Source organism: Drosophila bipectinata, chromosome XL (assembly GCF_030179905.1).
Source record: "Drosophila bipectinata strain 14024-0381.07 chromosome XL, DbipHiC1v2, whole genome shotgun sequence".
NCBI classification, from domain to species: Eukaryota; Metazoa; Arthropoda; class Insecta; order Diptera; family Drosophilidae; genus Drosophila; species Drosophila bipectinata.
Window position 1 is genome coordinate 11066122 of NC_091734.1, and position 22107 is coordinate 11088228.

The 22107-nt window shown below is 36.1% G+C and overlaps 1 protein-coding gene across 50 annotated transcripts in view; it reads left to right on the forward strand.

Moving 5' to 3' along the window:
• The window catches only part of para (sodium voltage-gated channel paralytic), a 61046-nt gene that overhangs the window by 13317 nt on the left and 25622 nt on the right, over nt 1–22107 (forward strand). For 17 of the 50 annotated variants that reach the window (XM_070279151.1, XM_070279217.1, XM_070279154.1 and 14 more), the window contains 14 exons: nt 2740–2868; nt 7647–7738; nt 7829–8105; nt 8227–8536; nt 10075–10383; nt 14204–14266; nt 15408–15588; nt 15645–15856; nt 15922–16021; nt 16089–16157; nt 18876–19153; nt 19367–19540; nt 20987–21149; nt 21914–22101. In XM_070279151.1, coding sequence (XP_070135252.1) covers nt 2740–2868; nt 7647–7738; nt 7829–8105; nt 8227–8536; nt 10075–10383; nt 14204–14266; nt 15408–15588; nt 15645–15856; nt 15922–16021; nt 16089–16157; nt 18876–19153; nt 19367–19540; nt 20987–21149; nt 21914–22101 — 2545 coding nt within the window. Of the gene's footprint in view, nt 1–2739; nt 2869–7646; nt 7739–7828; nt 8106–8226; nt 8537–10074; nt 10384–14203; nt 14267–15407; nt 15589–15644; nt 15857–15912; nt 16022–16088; nt 16158–18875; nt 19154–19366; nt 19541–19760; nt 19924–20986; nt 21150–21913; nt 22102–22107 lie in introns of all 50 variants that reach the window. The other 33 variants (XM_070279148.1, XM_070279145.1, XM_070279246.1 and 30 more) reach the window with 7 other exon arrangements.

The window sequence follows — 22107 nt, forward strand, 5'->3', positions numbered from 1 at the left end:
TTCGATCGTTCGATCATAGAGTCTTGATTACAAATTAAAAAAAAAAACAATCCATTGAAAATAATACTCATTTCAACTGTAAATTTGAATCGCTAGTCCATCTGCTACGGCGATCCTGAATATATATACATATATATAGAAGTCCAACTGGAACTGGTTGGTTTTGGTTTGTTCACGTTTCCAATTGAATATTCAATCGATATATCATTTTTAAACGAAGTAACTTTGATTCGTATGTAGTTGAAAAAAATAGCTTATACCTATACCCTAATGAAATATATCAATAGACAGTATATCTAGCTTATAACCTATAGTTTATAGTTGAAACTATATCATGTAAATTGTTAAGTAAGTATTAAGTAAAAGTTTACAAACTTTGTATTCAAAACTTCCCCGAATATTGAAACCCAAACTAGAAGCCGTAATGTTACTTAGTACATTTTGGTCATTGTATTTATGTAAATCATTCCAACATACACAACACATATAGTATTAAAAATATATATAGTACATAAGTAGATAACCCGTAATTATAAAACTTAGTTAAGATTCCTTTATAATTGAAAATAGTTGAAATTAGTGGAAAAACAGGGGTTGGTTTTTGAGGAAAACAATCTCATAGTGTAGAACTTGTGTGATTAGATGAAGAAAACATAGATAGATACTCGACTTCATATATACATATATTTAAAACATATAGTAATTTCCAATCCAGACAGGACATCTGTCTCTCGCTCTATTTTTTTTTTTGTTTAGTATTCTTAGAAATTTTTGTATCTCTAGCTAGACTGTCGATAACGATTAGTGATCATACATATAGAATATGGAGTATTCGTAGTCTTGTACATAGGTAACGGTAAACTCTAGCGACAAAATAAAAAAAAAGCGAGCAAAAATGCTTCAAAAAGAGCGCCATGAGGAGCGCCCCGAAAGCAAAATGTAAAGTGAAAAGAGTTACGTCATTTTTCTAGCTGATATCAAAGTTATTGTCGCAGATTTGGTATCAGAATCTAGCACCCTAAGGCAGTAGTCCAGCACTATTTAGGGCATTGAGCGAGAGAACGAAGCGAGAGGAGACAGGCGACCAGCGAGCAGCGAGTAGCTAGTAGCGAGAAGCGACAGAGAAGTGCAAGCGGAAGTGCCACTTGAACTTGGCCAAGAGTAGGGCGCCTGGATGACAAAAAAAAAAAATAAAATAAAGTATATATACAAATATATATCAGCAGGTGCCGCATAACTTGAGACACGCACACTTGCACCAGAACACACTTACACGCACACACACACACGTGCGCTGGGAGAAAGTGAAAGAAATGGCCGAAGAAAGGAGGAGAGGAGAAGGTGAATTCATAAAGTGGGTCGCTCACTGAGAGAAATTTTAAAACAAAAGGATTCTAAAGCTTTAAAAAAATTTATAAAACTAAAGTTAATTTAAAAAATATTACAATTTTATAATTTATTTAATTTTAAACAAAATAAACCAAGAATTATGTATTTTTTTTAACTTGAATATATTATTCCTTGAAACTAACAATTTTTAAAGATTTAAAAAATCAGTGAAGACGGAATGTCTTTTGTGGGAAATCCTTTCCAGGATCTCCGTGCAAAGGGGTCACACTTGTGCGAGCCCCTGAGAAAGATATAATACCTGCAATTAAAACACAACTCAAGTGCCCTTCACGGGCATTGGGGCCTAGGTCAGACGCGTGCTCATCCTTCCATTTTGGGAGGCGACACAGAAAGCCACAGAAGCTCAACCGGCCACCCAGTCACCCAGCCACCCACTAAGCCACCTTCGTCCTGGCAGGCGACTTTGAACTAGTTGGCCGAAAGGAGACGGTACAGGCGAGAGTGTCACTGGAGCGCTGTCTGCCTGAAATCTGTCAAATGGCTAACCAGAACCAGCCAGAAGCAGAAGCAGAAGCAGTAGGCGTTAACTGGGTTGTGCTGGTAGGCGGGTGTGTGGGCGTGGCTAGCTGGGTAAGCTGGGTAAGCAGGGCAAGCTGGGCAAGTCCTGGGGCCGAAGGTTGGCCTATTGATCTGACACCCACAAAGTCCAAAGCCAAAAGCAAGTGCAGGGAGGCGGAGCTTTGAGCATTAACCATTATTGACATTGACAATTGTCTATCTGCATCTGCAGTTCGGTAATTAGGACATTCGAGCACTCGCCAAGTGTCCTTTTGATGTCCTGCGCCTTAAGTTTCTGGATATCTGTGAGATGTTTTCTTATGCAACCCGATTTTCTCCTCCTTTAATGGACGGCACATAAATCACAAAATATGAAAAATAGTTAAAATATTTACAAATTAATTAAAACTATACATAAGCCTAATAAAAATACAAGTTCAGGTTTAACGATAAGTTAGTTTTAAAGTACTTTTTATTAAAAGCAGACATCATGCCAAGGAAACATATTAATAATCTTGTTCAAATATCAACGCTGGATCGGGAAGAGCCACACAAATCAAGGATCAAGGATATAGGATGTAGCCTTATTACATACGATATTACTATATATTTTTAAGTGCCAATGTTTTCATCTATTTTCTTCGACAATTTTCACCATTGGTTTTAGTTTTGTGTGTGTGTCTGTTTCTTATATAATTTTTTTTTTGTGTGTGATTAATTATTTAACCATCAGGCGTAAAAATAAATCAAATTTGAAATGCATTAAAAATATCGAAAAAAAGAAAAGCAGATCAACAACAAATTGCATTTCGAAATTCAATTCGTTTTTAGGGTGATATTCACCGGAATCTACACATTTGAATCAGCTGTTAAAGTGATGGCACGAGGTTTCATTTTATGCCCGTTTACGTATCTTAGAGATGCATGGAATTGGCTGGACTTCGTAGTAATAGCTTTAGCGTGAGTTACATATATACCTATATATATACCTATAAATATATATATATAAACATTAAAAATATATTTTACAATTGAATAAAACCTATTTTCACACTCATACTCATGTTTATACACTGTATTTTCGAATTGGCGTTTTCAAAACTCCAAAACCTCAGCCCGAAAGTATGCAATACCATACTTTTCGGGATAAATGGTGTATAATCATCTAATTTTGCGTTTTTCGTTGCCTTTTGTCTTACAATTTGCTTTTCAGTATCAGTATCAGTATCAGTAATCAATACATCCGTAATATCGTAGACCCATTAAAGAAATCCGTCTAGCAACAACCGTCAGAACACAATTTACCATAATTCCCCATATTTTTCAGTTTTGTTTTTCTTCGAAAGTTTTCAGTCAGTTGACTTTTGATTACAAATTAGCCGTATTTGCATACAATATTTATTATTATTATCAATTTATGCAAAATAATCACACTCACAGAGTAACAACACACACACTCACTTCATTAACATAATCATGGGAGTGTGTGTTCAGTGTGGGTGGGCTGGTATACAGGCAATTAACATCGAATCTAGTCAATCAATGTGAGAAGAAAAGGGTTGTGGGGCACAAAAAAAAAACAAAAAATGGAAAAACACGAGGCTAAACGAACTGAAAACAGTTAGTCACCCAAACGATTTACAGCCATGACATATGCACAATCAACACTCCTGCAGCTCAATTAAATGCAATCAAAACGACAGATGTGTGTCCTATCAGCATCGGTGATTAATTGAGCACAGGTGGCAAAAAAAAAACAAAAAAAAAATACAAATGGAAAAGGTAACAACAAAATTAAGGTTTTCAAGCCACAAGGTGGTCATTAACATCCAGTGTTGTAAAGCATAAAGTGATTTGAAATGTAAATTTTTAAATATATCTTCCTGTATCTTATTTATCTTTGACCTTTACTGTTTCTAAGGAGACTCTTTGGAGGAATACAATTTTTTTTTGGTTTTATTGTAGGAGGAGAAATAAAACCCTAGTCACCGTTTAAGGGTTAAGAACACACTTGTTAGTCAACACTGTTTCACTCAATAACTGCCATTTTGAAAACGGAAGTAATAATGAATAGAAGAATAATGACCTAAATAAGAACAGTACAGTTTATTGAACCAGAATCTAATAAAATGAGGCTAAATAAATTCATGAATAATAAATAAGAGTAACCTCAAAGGAACATAAATCAATATGCATTAAAAACTGGAAGCAAAGTTAGCCCTTTGATTTTTCACAAGCAATTAAAATGAAACAAGTTGAAAATTCAATTAAATGCAAATGACAGAAAGTTTCGATTTCTCAGAGTTAGAGTTTGGGAAAAAATATAAAAAAAAATGGAAACAAAAAGTTTACAAAGGCTTTTAAAACTAATAGAGGTCAAAAGTGAGCAGAGAATGAGCTTTGGGAGTAGGAGCAGCAACAACAATTACATGCATTATACACTTAGCAGTTGGAAAACAAAAAAAAAGGACAAAAAGCAAAAGGACTAACAAAAACAACAATTATTCGTTACACGCGAGGGAAAGGAGTCCCGTTAGTCGAGCATTTTTATTGATTTATTTTTGCCGTTTCTAATGACGCGCCCAACCACACTCACACTGACACTCCGACACACACACAGACATACTAGCGCACATGCTAGGATTTTCTACGATTATTTAACACACACACACATACATTTACATACATACAATGTATGTATATGTGTGAGTAACACACATAAAAAAGCCATAAACAAATTTTTTGGTCGCTCGAGTTAATTTTTGTTCCATTTCTCATCTTTTTCTGTGTTTTTCGTTTTTCTTTTCTTTCTCTTTTGTTCGCTTTCTCCCTTTTGGCTTTCTTTTTTTGGGAAATTGCCGCTTTCCCTTCATGTGTTGTTTTTGTCGTTTCGTGACAATTCCATTTCATTGCTTTCTGCTTCATTTTAAGCATTTATTGGAGCTGTCTATTTGCCTTTTTTTTGTTTTTTTTTTTTGCTGTTCTGTTGTTGGGCGCCAAAAGCAACATGGAAGGCTAGGTGGGACGGGCCATGGGCCACGGGCGGAAGAATCATATGACAAGGGGCATACAGCAAGAGGGGTGGGGGAACTGAAACCGTTTGCTGACTGTGTCGTGCGGCACATTTGGCTGGTGGCGCCGCCAGGACGCGCAGCCTTGGCTCGTCAATGCCAGGCACGACATTTTAAAGCTCCGGCTTTAAGAGTTTGTGCTTTTTTTTTTTTTTAGCAAAATTGGAGTTATTTGAAATGCAGGCAATTCCCACCAATCGCAGCGAAGGGGAATTAAAAAACATATACCATAGGAAACAAAACTTCATACATTTTCAGTATAAAAACACAAAAAGCTTGTAAAATAGTGGAAATATAAAGCCAACAAAAATATTACGTATACGTCATGTAGGCTTTATTCTAAATATTTATTCTTTTAGAAAAATTGTTCACCAATTTCCCTTATAAACAATCTTATTTAAAGTTGATTTGTTACTATTAATATGAAGCAACATATTAAAACAGTTTTTTAACAAAATATTACGTATACGTCATGTAGGATTGTTAAAAAATGTATTTTTTATATAATTTTAGCCTCTGTCCTTGCTAAATTCTTTTGTTTTTAGTAGATTTCCAAGCTTTTAAACAAAACAAAGACAACCAACCGATTTCTAATAAAAATATTACGTATACGCCATGTAGCCGTTTTAAAAAAATGGCTACATGGCGTAGCCTAATTAAAAATTTTTCCAATTCGTTACCTTTATCCTTGCTAAATTCTTTTATAAAAATTAGATGTTCAAGCTTTAAATCAAAACCCAGAAATAAAACTATTTTGAAAAAATATTGCGTATACGCCATGTAGGCTTCATAAACAATGAACTCTCCCGTATTATTTTAACCTTTTTCCTTGATAAACTCTACTATTTCCAGTTTTTTGTCAAGCATTGAAGCTGAATAAAGAAAATAAAAGTATATATTCAAAATAAATTTAACAAACAAATATAACGTATACGCCATGTATGTTTTTGTTAAAAATCTATTATCTCTAATATAATTTTTACATAGTTTCTTGAAAAACTCTATTATTTTAAAAACATTTGTAGCCGAATCAAGAAGTAAAACTATCTATTCCAATAAAACTTGACATAAATATTGCGCATACGCCATGTACTCTCTTAAAAAAAAACTCCTCAATGTTTAATTTCCACAATAAAATGCAATGTTATTCAATAAATAAATGAAAATAATTGAATATGAAATATAACAAAATTAATATCTATACGTAATACAAGCTTTAAAAAAGGCCATTCCAAGCAGCTTAATTTAAATAAGCCTCTAACCATATTCCATATTGAAGCATTCAAGCATTAAAGCCAAAAAAAGTGTGTAATTGCATTCTTTACACAAAAAATAATCCGCATACGTAGAGTGAGCTTTAATCAAATAAATTCCAAAGTAGCTTACATTCCTACACATGTGTAATCAAATAAAATTCATGGCATAACAATCAATTAAATCAGCTTGAGAGTGAAGTCAGTCAAAGGTCCTCACTGCGTATACGTAATGTCTGTCTTGCGTTCCAAAATAATGGCTGAAAATACTGAGAATTATATGCTGTTTAAGCTACTTTTTCATACGAAATTGCTCGGAAAATCATAGAAGGTTCTACAGTGCGTATACGTAATATTTGTGGATTGAAAATTACGCATACGTAAAAGAATAATAAAGAATAGGATTTTTGTTTGGTTTTCTTGATGTTTTCTTTTTGAAAAAGCTTTATAATTTGTTAAAATAAAGAAAAACCTTTAATAAAGTAGCCATGCAATAAAGTTAGTTTTCTAGGAAAGCAAACATCAAAGCTCAAAGCGGACTAGCCTTATTATACATTTTATTTCTATACATTCTTTTTTTAATAGTATATTTGCTTTGAAGCAAACGGATAATCCGGAGCAAACCAGAAGTCGGGCAATTATACGACAGAAATGCACGCAATGGCAGACAAATCGATAAATATTCATGAAATATAAATGGGAATCGCTGTTGCCACTGGCACTTTCGGTTGAGTTCCACGGTGGTGGTGATGGTGGTGGTGCAGGTATCGGGTGGTGCGATAGTGGGTGCACCACCAACCGAGAATTCCCAAAGGATGACGTACAACGGGTCAGAGTCGAACGAGCGGCGGCCGGCTCTATTAATATGTTTTTTTTATGACCCCGAAGGGGGGAAAAATTGATCGGTGGGACAGGTGGCTAAGTGGACTGGGTCCGGGACTGGATCCAGGTGAAGCTAATTTACAAAATGTGTAATAAACTTTGGGGTCGCAGCTTTATTTATTTTAGTACCCATGTTTATGCATATGTCAGAGTTCGCTTTCATTTCAGCTTTCATGTACACATATTCACCTTTTTATATATTTTCCCTTTTTTTATCGCATACACTCGTTTGATTTGCCTTAATTGCTTTGTAAATGGATATGAAAAAAAAGCAGATATGATAAACATATGTCTATGAACCAACCCACATTTGTAATTATATCGATATCTTGATCGAAACGAATCGATTTCGAAATTCTATAAATAATCGTAACATGCATGCTTATATAGCACTATAATTACTAATATCCGATGACATTTTGTGTGTATATCCGTAATCCTCCTCTGACCACCGCTGGCCGAATCGAACGAATCCAACATCCAACCAACATCAATCGATATCGATTAATCGATCGACGATCACAAAACACAGTTATGTGACCATGGGTATAGATTTAGGTAACCTTGCAGCCTTGCGAACGTTTAGGGTGCTGCGAGCGCTTAAAACCGTAGCCATTGTGCCAGGTATGCATTAGTTAGTCAAAAATAATATAGATATTATGTAATAGATGGCATGTCTTGATGAAAAAACCCCATTCTGAATACCCCGAATAGGCTTGAAGACCATCGTCGGTGCGGTCATCGAATCGGTGAAGAATCTGCGCGACGTGATCATCCTCACCATGTTCTCGCTATCGGTATTTGCGCTGATGGGTCTCCAGATCTACATGGGCGTGCTCACCCAGAAGTGCATCAAGAAGTTCCCGCTGGACGGCTCCTGGGGCAATCTCACCGATGAAAACTGGGATTATCATAATCGCAATAGCAGCAACTGGTATTCGGAGGACGAGGGCATATCCTTTCCGCTATGCGGCAATATCTCTGGAGCGGGGTAAGATATACATACAACTAATGATATAAGTTTTATAAAGTTTTCTAATATAATCGATAAAAATCGATAATAATCGATTGTTTTATATTTATATTCTTGTATCGCCGTAAACGATATCCAGGCAATGCGATGACGATTATGTGTGCCTACAGGGGTTTGGGCCAAATCCAAACTATGGCTATACCAGTTTCGATTCCTTCGGCTGGGCCTTCCTCTCCGCGTTCAGGCTGATGACGCAGGACTTCTGGGAGGATCTGTACCAGCTGGTGTTGCGCGCCGCAGGACCATGGCACATGCTGTTCTTTATAGTCATCATCTTCCTAGGTTCATTCTATCTTGTGAATTTGATTTTGGCCATTGTTGCCATGTCGTATGACGAATTGCAAAAGAAGGCCGAAGAAGAAGAGGCTGCCGAAGAGGAGGCGATACGTGTAAGTAGACACCCAGACCAGAATTGCCCCACGACAATTGCCCGGGTGGACGTTGCAAGTGTTGCCATTTCTCAATGAGCTGCAACTGCCACATGGCAGGGGACAAACAAGTCAGACAACCAACAACCAGTACTACTACTACAACAAACAAACAAACAAACAAAAACTTTAACAACTACTAACCACAAAAGAAACGAAACAAACTGAAAACTAACAGAACAGTAAACCCAAAAAACATTGGTAGATAATTTCAATTTCGATTGCTGCGGGATCTTTGATCGAATATTGAGAATATCTACCCGTACAACCCGTAAAAAATGAAACCGACAGCAGACTTGCTTTTTTCTTTTGTATGTAACATATAGTAATATATATATATATTTGAATCGACCTACTCGTATGTATATCATATATAGTATGCCCTAATATCTCGTATGCTTAGCTAACTGTCTATCAAATCAAATTTAATCAACTTTCGCAACATATATATATGTCTAATCAATCATTTTTGTATAAAATGTCGTACTCTGTTCCGTCTGATACTTTGCCAACAAAAAAATAAAAAAGACATAAACTCAATCACTCAACCATTTAGCTTTCAAAGTTCCTGGAACTTGCCTTCTCTATCTCTCTATTTCTCTCTATATATATTCATATATATTTATATATATGTACCTATAATATATCTAATCTTGTATGTAAACTCTATCGAGATACTCTCGTAATAATTATACTATATACTTATGATTTTAGTGCACCATAGTCTTGATCCCGTCACTTGCCACAAATGATTAACGAAAAAAAAAACAAAAGAAAAAATCAAATTACTCACTACCTATATACTTGCTCTATATATATATTATATATCTGATAAGTAATCCCAAATTACCCATAATTCCCATCCCAACCAAAGATCCCTCCTTAAAGCCCAGCACAGCACTTTTAATTATTATTTGATCTGTAAGACTATCTATGACTATCAATGATCAAAGTAGTGTAGTTTTGCTTTCTGTTTGTATCAAATCCTCTAGAGAACCCTTAACTCATGGAAATAGAGCTAAAGTCTATGGATGTGTTTTATAATACTCTCTCCTTTTCTTCTAAAACTATGCAACCTTGTATATGATAAATTTAAGAAGAATTCTTAAGCTATTTAACCTTATATATTGATAAATGTGAGAACAATTCAGGATTTCTTTCACTTCATTATTACATGAAGCATATCAAATATATTATCGATTTTTATCGATTTATTAAAAAGTCAGGATGTATTTTCCTAACATTCTTCACTCTTACACTATCACTATTTAACTTGAACCAAGGAGGTTGTGTTTCATAATTTTCTTGCTTAACGCATAACGTAAAATAAGGTTATTGGTTAGCTTTCTAAAAGCATATTCCATAGTTTCTGAGCTCTTTCCGAAACCCCATCCTAGTCCGTTCTCCCACCAACCCGATAAACCTCCTCTTTGGAGGCCAAAAGATCAATACTCAGTCCATGTATATCGAATATTGATGCAACCGCTTGATCGTTGTAGGAAGCGGAGGAGGCAGCTGCCGCCAAGGCGGCCAAGCTGGAGGAGCGGGCCAATGCGCAGGCGCAGGCAGCGGCGGATGCGGCCGCCGCCGAGGAGGCCGCCCTGCATCCAGAGATGGCCAAGAGCCCGACATACTCCTGTATCAGCTATGAGCTGTTCGTTGGCGGCGAGAAGGGCAACGATGACAACAACAAGGAGAAGATGTCCATACGGAGCGTCGAGGTCGAGTCGGAGTCGGTGAGCGTTATACAAAGACAACCAGCACCTACCACAGCACACCAAGCTACCAAAGTTCGTAAAGTGAGCACGGTAAGTATTCCGAGCGCAGGCGCAGCATTTTTCTTTACCTTTCCTTTCCATTCCAGTCTTTTATTAGTTTTGTTACCATTTTAACCTTAACTCTTTCTTTATGTGATTTGATTTTTTGTTGGCATTTCGGTTATGCATTTCCGTTTTCGTTTTCGTTTCCGTTTCCGGTTACTTTTAATTTTTATTCAAATGATATCTCCTTTGGTGTCGATTATAACCGTTATATTTATTTCACTTACTTTTCATTTCCGTTTCCGTTTCGGTTCGGCTTTTGCGTTTTTGGGGCTCTACTGTACCCATGTGTATAGATCTCTAGTTGTGTTAACTGTACTCACTGGAGTAGTGATTCTATTGTGATTGTTGAACTTCTTAAAATTTGAAAATATCGATAATATATTGAAAATAAAACTATCGAAATAATCGAGAAGATTCAACAATCTTCGTTTAATCGATGTCATGGACACTCGATTGTTATGTATGCGTTTGCCTTGCATTTCGTTTTTGGCCTCGGTTAGGTTGCTTTTCCGTTGCGTTTGCCTAAATCGAGGGTCTCGTCCTCCGATCACTGCCTATCGATAACTTCGATTGCTGTCTAATTGCTGATAAGTACTTATAGGCCCCTCCCCGCCTAAGCTGTTCGAGTTTTTGCTTGTGTTGCCAGCTCAGCTATAAAATCGTCCCCTTCCGCCGATAACTATCGATCAATTCGATACTACCACCACAGCTACAGTTTAGAGCTACAGTTACCGCTACCGTTACCGTTACATTGCCATTGCATTTATATCGAATCTAAGTTCCAATTATCGCATATCATTTTGTACTTTTAATTTATTTTAATTATAGTTTTTGGATCTTTCTATCCTTGTTTTGGTTTTAATTTGATTGGATCGTACATTTCGTGCCTTATATTGCTATTAATACTTACCCGTATGATCATGCAACTAGATATTGAATCCTTTCATACCTGTATATGGACATAGTTTTAGTGCGTGTCAATATGTATGTATGTATTCAATTTTTATCTATCTCTGTCTTCTTGAACTTTCTATCTCTTAAAGATATTTTAATTTTTTAGTTCAGATCTTCCTTCTACTGATTTTCTTCTTGTTTTTCTTTTCTAATATCTGGTATTCAGAAGTAAACAGCTTTCAGTATTAAAAATCGAATTGAAATATGTCTGTCTGGGTTGTCTAAAAAATCCATCTCTTCAAAAACATTATTTTAAAATAAAGAACCTTAATTCAAAGAAATTCATTTCGAGTACCAGGTATTTATTGTCGGCATTCTCGACTGATTTTCCTTTTTTTGTTTGGTATGTGCATGCGTGTGCCTGTGTGTGTGCGTGATATCGATATATCGATATAGTTCTAGAAATCGCGGTTAGTTTCTAGTTCTGGCTTAGGAGCTTTTAATAATGATTTGTCCATTTGCCTAGCTTCAGAATCTTGGAATTTTTATTTGAGTTTTGGTTCAAGTCTCTTATGGTTTAGTGGTTTCCTTTCCGTTTTCAATTTAGATTTCGATTTCGATTACGATTTTGGTTGGGTCATTGCTCGGAATGCTTTAGGTAACATCGAAAAAAAATTCTTGTTAAATACAACCAATATCTTATCGTTTTCTCGACAATTGAATTTCCTACTGCATTCTGCCTCGCATTCTGTCATTGAAACGCTAAAATTCATAGAAGAACCCCCCCAGTGGGTGTTCGGCTTAAGATTTGTCAGCTTGATGGCTTTGAACCCACAATAAAATAAAACAATAAAAACTATATATCACTTTAATTTTGATTTCTTAATTTTTATATGATAACTAGCTTATGTTTCAGACATATTATTCGGATTCGAACTCGGCTTAGGCTTTGAGCAATGGAATTTCTTATTTTTGTTTGAAAGTTGAGTTCAGTTTTGATTTTCGAGACTCTAATTTTTTCGATATTGTGCGATAGAGTTTGAGATTTGATGATTTTTGTGGTTGCATTAACCATTGCATGCATTGATCGAACGTTACATTTACCGTTATAGCATTTGTATGTGTATAACAGTTATATAACAGTTGACACACGCCACAAACGAATTCCAAAACATGAAATTGAGTGCATCGATTGGCGAACTCGTACCAATCGCACGCCGATCTATCGAAATTTATCGAGAATCCAATCGAAACGTATCGAATCGAACCGATCACCAAGTCTATCGGGCGAGCGATAACCAATAATGCGATAATCAGATCAGAGCTCTTACTTTCTCTCTCTCTCTCTCCATATATATATTTTTAATCTCACACGAAAGCACGACTTTTTGGCATTTGACAAGCGGTCGCTTCAGTGCACAGTTACATACTAACACAAAATGAAATGCGCGATAAGCGCGCTATCGATAACCGATAACAGGCAAACTCGTCCAACTTTCTCGGTTACGGTATCGGGTTATCGGTTTTTTTTATGTTGGCCTTAACAAGATATAAACTAAAAACACAGCTAGCTATGAACTGCCTTGAACAAAATAGAATAAAACGAGCATATATATCTACACACGTATATTTATCGATATACAATATATATTTATCTAATGATTGATAATTCGCTATCGCTGTCTCGCTCTCGCTCGCTCGCTAGCTCGTTCTAACCGATAACATTTGCTCAGGGCAGCCTCAGATAGTTTTCGATGAGAGCAGAAACTATTTGGGATCGACTGTCCCCCACTTGCCTCAGGTAGGTTGCTCTCTCTCTCTCTCTCTCGCTCTCTCTCTTTTCCACACACACTCTCTTTCTATGTCTCTCCCTCTCTGTCTCTGAACTCACACAGACAAAAAAAAATATCGAAATCCAGAAATACAAACGTACCATTAAAATATATCGATTAGGGGCGCCCGTATAACAGAGGCAAGAACTGTAATACAACGTAGATACATACATATTTATACCCCATAGATATAACCCCAAACGTTCGATCCGCTAAAAACGCCCCTGCCACGCCCCAAAAAAAAATAAATAAATAAATTACAGAGATATAAAGCGCCGTAGACTTGTGGTTTGAAATTAGAAATGCATCCGTACCCAAGTTTTTTGAAGAGATTTGCCTATTGAAGTTGATTGTAGAGTTTTATCGATTAAGTCTTTAGTTTGGTTTCGATATCGATTATTTGATTTGATCGTTTTCCGTTTACCGTTACCCGTTTACCGTTATGGCAGCCAAAGGGGTTCAAAAAAACTTTAATTTTGTTTATTTTTTTGTTCCTTCAAGTAATATTGAAGTTACTCCTTCGTTAATTGATTACAGAATCGTATAACTATAAGTCTATATGGAATATGTTTATGTTTTTTTTTTCAAAAGCCCCTCCCCCCAAAAATAAACCCTACACCCCGACCCCTTTAAAAATATACAAAGAGCTAAATTATTTGTAAAAAAAAAACAAACGCTACGCTGAAGTAGAAAATCGAATCACACAATAAAATATAAATTTGCTAAATAAAATCATTTTATAAATAACACATACACACATAGTGACACATATACACACACACGTGTATTCTCACACTCATACAAGTAAACGCTCAAATTAATCAATTTTCTTTTTTAAATTGTAGACAGCAAAAAAATAAAACAAAAAATAATAATTTATACAAAAAAAATAAAGAAAAGAATTTGTACAAAAAAGTATATATACAACATTTATCTTTAGATAATAAATATAAACTGCAATCGAGGAATATATATATTTTATTTGATTCATTTTTCTTTTTCTTCTTCTATTTATACTTTGTTTGTACGACAAATAAAAAAAAATGAAAATGAAAATGAAAAAAAAAAACAAAACTTAGACATCCTTATCCTTACCTGGTTCACCGTTTAACATACGCAGGGGATCACGTAGTTCTCACAAGGTAAGCGCCCAACACTCACACAAACACGAGTACACCCACTCACCCACACTCACACTGACACAAACACGAGTACACCTACACACATACACCCCCATTATAGATCATGGCTCATCCGAGAATCATAGAATCTAGTCTTAAAATTAGAAAAAAACAAGTACTCGTAACTCGTAGGCAAAGCGTTTAGAGTATATTTAAGGACCTCCATTGAACACCAACCACAAATTCGTAGCACCTCTAGAGATCGGAGAGATATACATATATAGTACATATATATAATACATTATCTGTCATAGACTCATAACCTCATGATGACTCACCTTGATCGTCTAACTGTCTACATGTCTTTCATGTTTATGTTTCTCCTTCCTTGACTTTGGTAATAGTTTCCTCGTTTTTAGCCTTGTTTTCTGTTGTGTATCGCTGTAACTCCATACCCTCTATATATTTATGTATCTCTATATATATATATATATATAACAACTATCGTGCATATCCATCTATCAACATATATATGAATATATTTAGTCGTCTAACTAACTGTACTGCTCTGAACTGCAAGTGTGTGTCTGTCTCAGTGTGCCTGAATCGGAATCAGAAACATAAATAATACTATACTTCCCTGATCTCTGTAATACGGGGGCCTTCAGTATTGGGGGATTGCAGTCTCTAACTCACAAGCTCACTTTCACTTCCACTATCGCTTTCACTGTCACTGTCACTATCTCACTAATCACTCTCACTTTAACTTTCCTTATTATTATTATTTGTGATTTGTCCTGCGTTTATATTTGGCTTTTGTTTGTCTCAACCTTAGGTATATCATGTCCTTAAGCCCAAAAAAAAGTTTCTTATATGAGGAAACCCCAACACTCTGTTTAATTTCCACTTCTACTATTGAGTTTATCCTATAATATTACTATCATCTGGGTGATAAGCCCAGAATAGACAGCGCCATAACTCATTACTCTATCTCTTGGCTGAAAACCACTTACTTTATGTACTTCTACTTCGCTATATATACCTCTATCTAAAGCCTAATTGTGTGTGTCAGTTAACCCAGAGCGTGTGTGTGTGCCTAAGGAGGATATAGAATGGCTGAGCGTATACTAATTCAAACTTTTGTAATACCCCGCCAATCCAGTACACGATACGGAACGGACGTGGCCGCTTTGGGATTCCCGGTAGCGATCGCAAACCGTTGGTACTGTCAACATATCAGGACGCCCAGCAGCACCTGCCCTATGCCGACGACTCCAATGCCGTCACCCCGATGTCCGAGGAGAACGGGGCCATCATAGTGCCCGTCTACTACGGCAATCTAGGTTAGATCAAGACCTTCACTCTCCACTTCAAATTATAATTGAACTTTGTATGATAGGCTCACGACACTCGTCGTATACCTCGCATCAGTCCCGTATATCGTATACCTCACATGGCGATCTACTAGGCGGCATGGCCGTCATGGGCGTCAGCACAATGACCAAGGAGAGCAAGCTGCGCAACCGCAACACACGCAATCAATCAGTGGGCGCCACCAATGGCGGCACCACCTGCCTGGACACCAATCACAAGGTCGAGCATCGCGACTACGTAAGTCTCTACATAACCTACCATATATGCCATTACAATCGATTATTTATCGATAGTATTTACAGGAAATTGGTCTGGAGTGCACGGACGAAGCTGGCAAGATTAAACATCATGACAATCCTTTTATCGAGCCCGTCCAGACACAAACGGTGGTCGACATGAAAGGTGAGTCTTTTACCTATCGATAAAAGACGATAAAATATTATATTTTTATCGATTATTTCTATTATAGACGTGATGGTCCTGAACGACATCATTGAACAGGCCGCAGGTCGGCACAGTCGAGCCAGCGATCGCGGTGGTAAGTGAATCGATCTATTTGCTTGCCGATAACTGTAACTGTTTGACTATCGATTAATCGACATTTCGTTCATTTTGTACATTCCTGCATCCAATATCGATCGTCGTCTCTATTATTTTGTGTTGATATCCTAACCATGATGTGCATTGTTCGAGTTCAAATTATCATTTCCGTTTCCTGTTTCAGTTTTTTATTTCCGTTTCAACCAAATCATGTAAATATAATTATACAAATTACAAACCTTGTCCGCCGAGAGTACAAGGGGAATACAAAACCCCTATTTTCCATTTTGATTGAAATCGAATTTTTGGCTTGAAAAAAATTAAATTAAATAATCAGCATTTAGTTTAAGATCATTTACCTGCCAGACGGGGGTGACAGTTTCATTGATTCGATTCTGAATCGGAATTGAAATTTAATTCCCCACTCCGGCCTCCCCACCCCTCTCTCATGTTGTATGCATTTCATTTTGCATTTTGATTGCGGTCTTGATTTTGATTTTATCGGTTCGCATGGATATTTTGGCCTATACCCCCCAAACCTACCACTCCTCAACCATCCACCATGTGTCTTGGTGTCCTGTGATTGATTGATTGATTTACGGCTGATTGCTGAAAACGGAATGGCAGAAAGCAGAAAATGTCCTGCTCGTAGAGCTCTCTCGCATGCTGCCTGCATCCCCAACATAAATACATACAATATCTTTATATATAATGCATATTATGTACATATAGTACATACCTACATACATATATATGTATATTTGAATAAAGGATAATAAAATTGTGAATAATTGATAAGCCGATACGCCGATATGCCGACCAGCAGCCAGGAGCAGGCTTAAAGTCCCGTTTGTTTTTGTTTCACCCATTGTGCATTTTTCCTTTGTTTACCGTTATGTTCCGATTTTCGATTTTTGCATATTTTTCTATTTACTTTCTCTCTACCCCCTTACCCCCTCTCGTGTGCATACCCAACATAAATATATATATATAAATATTTTTGATTCTCCTTTTTTTAATTCCTCTTTTTTACGCCAAGAGCTGAATAAAAAAAAAAATACATACAAAACAAAAGCGAAACCAAAGCAAACATATTTTATATATATATATATAACTATGCATATATATCAACATATATATATACTCCAATGAATGACTTCTTTGACTCGTCCATTTTATTTAATGCCGTTGATGCTAACAGAAGAAAGCGAAAAAAAGCGCAAAAAAAACCAAATTTGAAAACAAAAAACTATACAAATGTTTGAAAAAAAAAAACCAACACACATACACATACACTGAAAAGAAAATAAACACACACACACACTTAGTTAGAAATGTTTGCTCACACACAGGAGAGCATAGCGCTCTCTTGCAGCTTCTCTCAACGCCCAGCTTCCGCATTTTGCACCTACTCTCACACACAAACAAAACACACTCACTTACACACACACACCCAAGCAGCAGGAGAGATGGCGCACGCTTTCTCTCTCCGGCTCGCACTCTCCTGCGGGCTGTGACGTCACAATGAGAGGCTCAACTTTCACCATAAATTTCCAAAATAAAGGGTTTCGAACTCAAAAAAAAATATATATCAGCGATATAAATTGGAATTTATTTTTTAGTTTTTTTATTTAAGGCTATATAATCTTTAGTATATTTTTATTAATAATTTATTTAAGTATTTTATTTAACTGCATGCCGTTTGCAACTATACTAGTACTTTGTATATTTCTCGTAGATTTTAGCTCGTAGTTATTTTGTATTTTGAATTAAATAATTAAATATATTCCATGTTTAATGCTAGAAGCATGCTTTGTTGAAACAAAAAAAAAATCGTAGAACATTTCGTAGTCCAAACACATTCACCGTTACCTAATGATTTCCATAACTAGTATAACTAAGTAAATTTTTTTAAGAATCTCTACCATGCATTTAATATACATACTTTCGTATATAGATGTTATTTGAACTGGTAATTGAAGCGCCGAGAGCAAATATTGTATTGGAAAATGATTCGCGTAGTTTATCGAAAGTCCGATATAATTCCGATAGCTCGAAAATCGACATTCCAAAACTTTGAGAGTAGTTAGCCATCATTATTAGTCGCATATAGACGCATATATGGTAGAACTACAACAATTCGATCTGCTTTAATAATCTTTTCAAGTGCAGGGTAAAACACAGAGTAGTTCAGTTAAGTTGCGAATTGAATTTAAAAATTCTGTAATCTTTTAATTTCGTATTGTGCAATTTTCAAAGCAAGAATACCAAATCTTTAATGATATTTACCAACCCTGATGGATATGTGCATCGAAAATTATCGATAAATATCAGCTTTTAAGTCAAGAATAGCAATAAAATCATAAAGATTTCACAGTAACAATACTTTGCAATATTATCGATAAGATATCGATTTATTGGAAATCAAAATCAGGGTTGGTGAATATTTAAAGTAATTTATCTCAAAGCCAAAGCCTCTCTCACACAAGACACAAACTTTGAACCGTTTGCTTAACGACCAATATCAATATCCAATGCAATGAGCTTCAACAAACTATAACAAAAAAAAAACAAAAAAAATAAAAAAAAAATGAAACAAAATGCAAAGTAAAAAAAAAAAAAAGAATACAAAAATGATGTTGAATATCTAAAGTAAAATCTGGCTGAGTCAAAGTTGGTCAAATCACCACTAATAACAAATTTTTGTATGGTTCAGTCTCCGTTTACTATTTTCCAACAGAGGACGATGACGAGGATGGGCCGACGTTCAAGGACAAGGCGCTCGAAGTGATCCTCAAGGGCATCGATGTGTTTTGTGTGTGGGACTGTTGCTGGGTTTGGTTGAAATTTCAGGAGTGGGTCTCCCTCATCGTCTTCGATCCATTTGTCGAGCTCTTCATCACGCTGTGTATTGTTGTTAATACGATGTTCATGGCGATGGATCATCACGATATGAACAAGGAGATGGAACGGGTCCTCAAGAGTGGCAACTATGTGAGTTTCTTCATGATAAAAAAAAAAACTAAAAACTAGTACTAAGTTAGCATCTAAGGGGATTAGTTAACAATTTTATAATTCCCAACCATTAAGGGACTATTAAGTTTCAGTTTCATCGTTTCTATCGAGTAACGAGTAACGAGAATATATACTAAAATATTATAAATGTATATACTGAAAATATACTAAAACTATCCTTTATTTCCATAGTTCTTCACGGCCACCTTTGCCATCGAGGCCACCATGAAGCTGATGGCCATGAGCCCCAAGTACTACTTCCAGGAGGGCTGGAACATCTTCGACTTCTTCATCGTGGCCCTCTCGCTCCTTGAGCTGGGACTCGAGGGTGTCCAGGGCCTGTCCGTCTTGCGTTCGTTTCGCTTGGTAAGAATCCCGATCATTTTCCAATACTCTTAAGCCAATCCAACTAGTTGTAGCCCTAAGTTAGCTGTAAGATGTTGCGATTGTTTAACCTTTAACCTCTAGCAGGCATAACTAGCGGGTATTTGAAAAATGAATACCGGAAAACCGGAAGTTTGAATCTGAATCGATAAACAAAAACCCAATTTCTATTGCTTTCCTCTCTGACCTGACCAATTTGCAGCTGCGTGTTTTCAAACTGGCCAAGTCCTGGCCGACCCTGAACTTGCTCATATCGATCATGGGTCGCACTGTCGGCGCCCTCGGCAATCTGACCTTCGTCCTCTGCATTATAATCTTCATATTTGCGGTCATGGGCATGCAGCTGTTTGGCAAGAACTATACAGGTACTTGGGAGAAACCTCCTCCATCCCCTCTATCCTATAGCCCCTAAAAAAAATATAGAGAGTTCAAAACAATCAGAACTAAAAGATTATTTAAAGTTAATAGTGGTCTCTCTATTTTTTAACATTTCTATATCCCTTCCAATCCGATCCCGCCCCAGATAACAAAATCTCCTCGAATTCAAAGCAAAGTTCTAGCGTGCAAATGAACTAATTTTCTTAGTGCAATATACTATATTTCTCAACTTTTCTGCCTCCCAAACTTTTTCAACTTACGTTTTTTTTGGAATCTACTTAAAATATACATCATATATAAATACTATGCGAATACCTTTTAGTCGTACACCCGTATATTTGTAAGATCCAGAATTCGCCTGAATCGAAGATGAGAATTCGTTTTAGAGAGCCACGCTTTGGGCACGATTTTTGCATTAGTTTTTAACTCACTTTGGTTTGTTTTTTGTTTTTGAAACTCTTTGCTTCGCTGCCGATGAAAATAAAAAATGAAGAAAATTTCCAAAAAATTATAGCGAAAAATCTTGCCCGGACTATGTCTGCTATTTTATTTTATTTTCTCTAGAGGATATCTTGCCGCATTGTCAGCGAATGTTACTTTACACGTTACTTCCTAGGCCCCGAAATAATATTTAAGCATTAAGCCTAATTAAGAATGATCATAACCTGTATATAATACTATATACATATATAGCAACTAATTTGTTTAAATTTAAGGGGTGAGAATCCGAATAACCGACGATTGCTCTGCACGATCCACGAATCAGGCGGTGATCGATTAATCGTTTTTAAAAATAATATTTTACTTTAATACTTAGAATCGATTGTTTTTTGGAATAATTCTATATAACCTATATACAATTTTTTTCCCACTATATTTTCCTACGCTTTGCCCGGCTTTCAATACAAATCGAATCGAATCGTATAATAATATCAACATGATCGATAAATCAACTATCCCATTACCAATTGTGAATGATCCCCAAAAAAAACAATCAAAACTAATATATTTACCAAAACAAAAATCCAATTAAAATTTAAAAAACTGCAGCTGCGTGTATTCAAATTGGCCAAGTCTTGGCCAACACTTAATTTACTCATTTCGATTATGGGACGCACCATGGGCGCTTTGGGTAATCTGACATTTGTACTTTGCATTATCATCTTCATCTTTGCGGTGATGGGAATGCAACTGTTCGGAAAGAATTATCATGGTAAGTATTGTAGTAGGTCTCTCACCTCTAAATCTCACCAAAAACAATTCCTCGATGTGTCTTGTACTTTATGTGTGAGTTTCTTGTCTTAATCTCTGTTCACTCTTTGGATCATCACCCCGTGTTTGTGATCACAACATTTAAATAAATAATTTTTTTTTATTCACAATTATCACATGTTTCTATTTCGGATTTTCGAAATGTATATTCTTCATAGAGAAATGAATCATTTTTTAAAAAATATGTCCTAGTCAAAATCTCTCTATATAATACCATTCTCTATGAGATAACTGAAAGAAACCTCATCACCATGCTACTTATGATTTATTCCGATACTCTTTGTTTGAAAGTCTGCTTACAAGTCCGATTTTAGAGTTAATGTTCGTTCGAGATAGTTGTCTGTAAGTAATTTTCTCTTAGATTTTTGTAAAGCCCAAGCTCGATTCTTTGAATTTTTTCCACACTCCTAAGTATTATCTAAAACTTATCCAATGTATATGATATTTAGCTACACCCTGTCGTAGCTCTAGCCTGAAACAAATAAAATCATAATGTGGCGTGCAATTTTCTACACAATTTTTTTCTGAGTGCCCTGCTCTGCGCTGAACACTTTTTGCACACGCTTTTGTATGTGGCTTTTCAAAAAAACCCAAAAAAATAAAACCAAACACCAAGTGAAAATATGTCCAAAATAATCCCAAAAAACTAAGAAATATTAAAGAATTTTTTACAAAAAAAAATAATATATTTAATACCATATACAGATCACAAGGATCGCTTCCCGGATGGAGACCTGCCCCGATGGAACTTCACCGATTTCATGCACAGCTTTATGATCGTGTTCCGGGTTTTGTGCGGAGAATGGATCGAGTCCATGTGGGACTGTATGTACGTGGGCGATGTATCGTGTATACCCTTCTTCTTGGCCACTGTTGTCATCGGCAATCTTGTGGTGAGT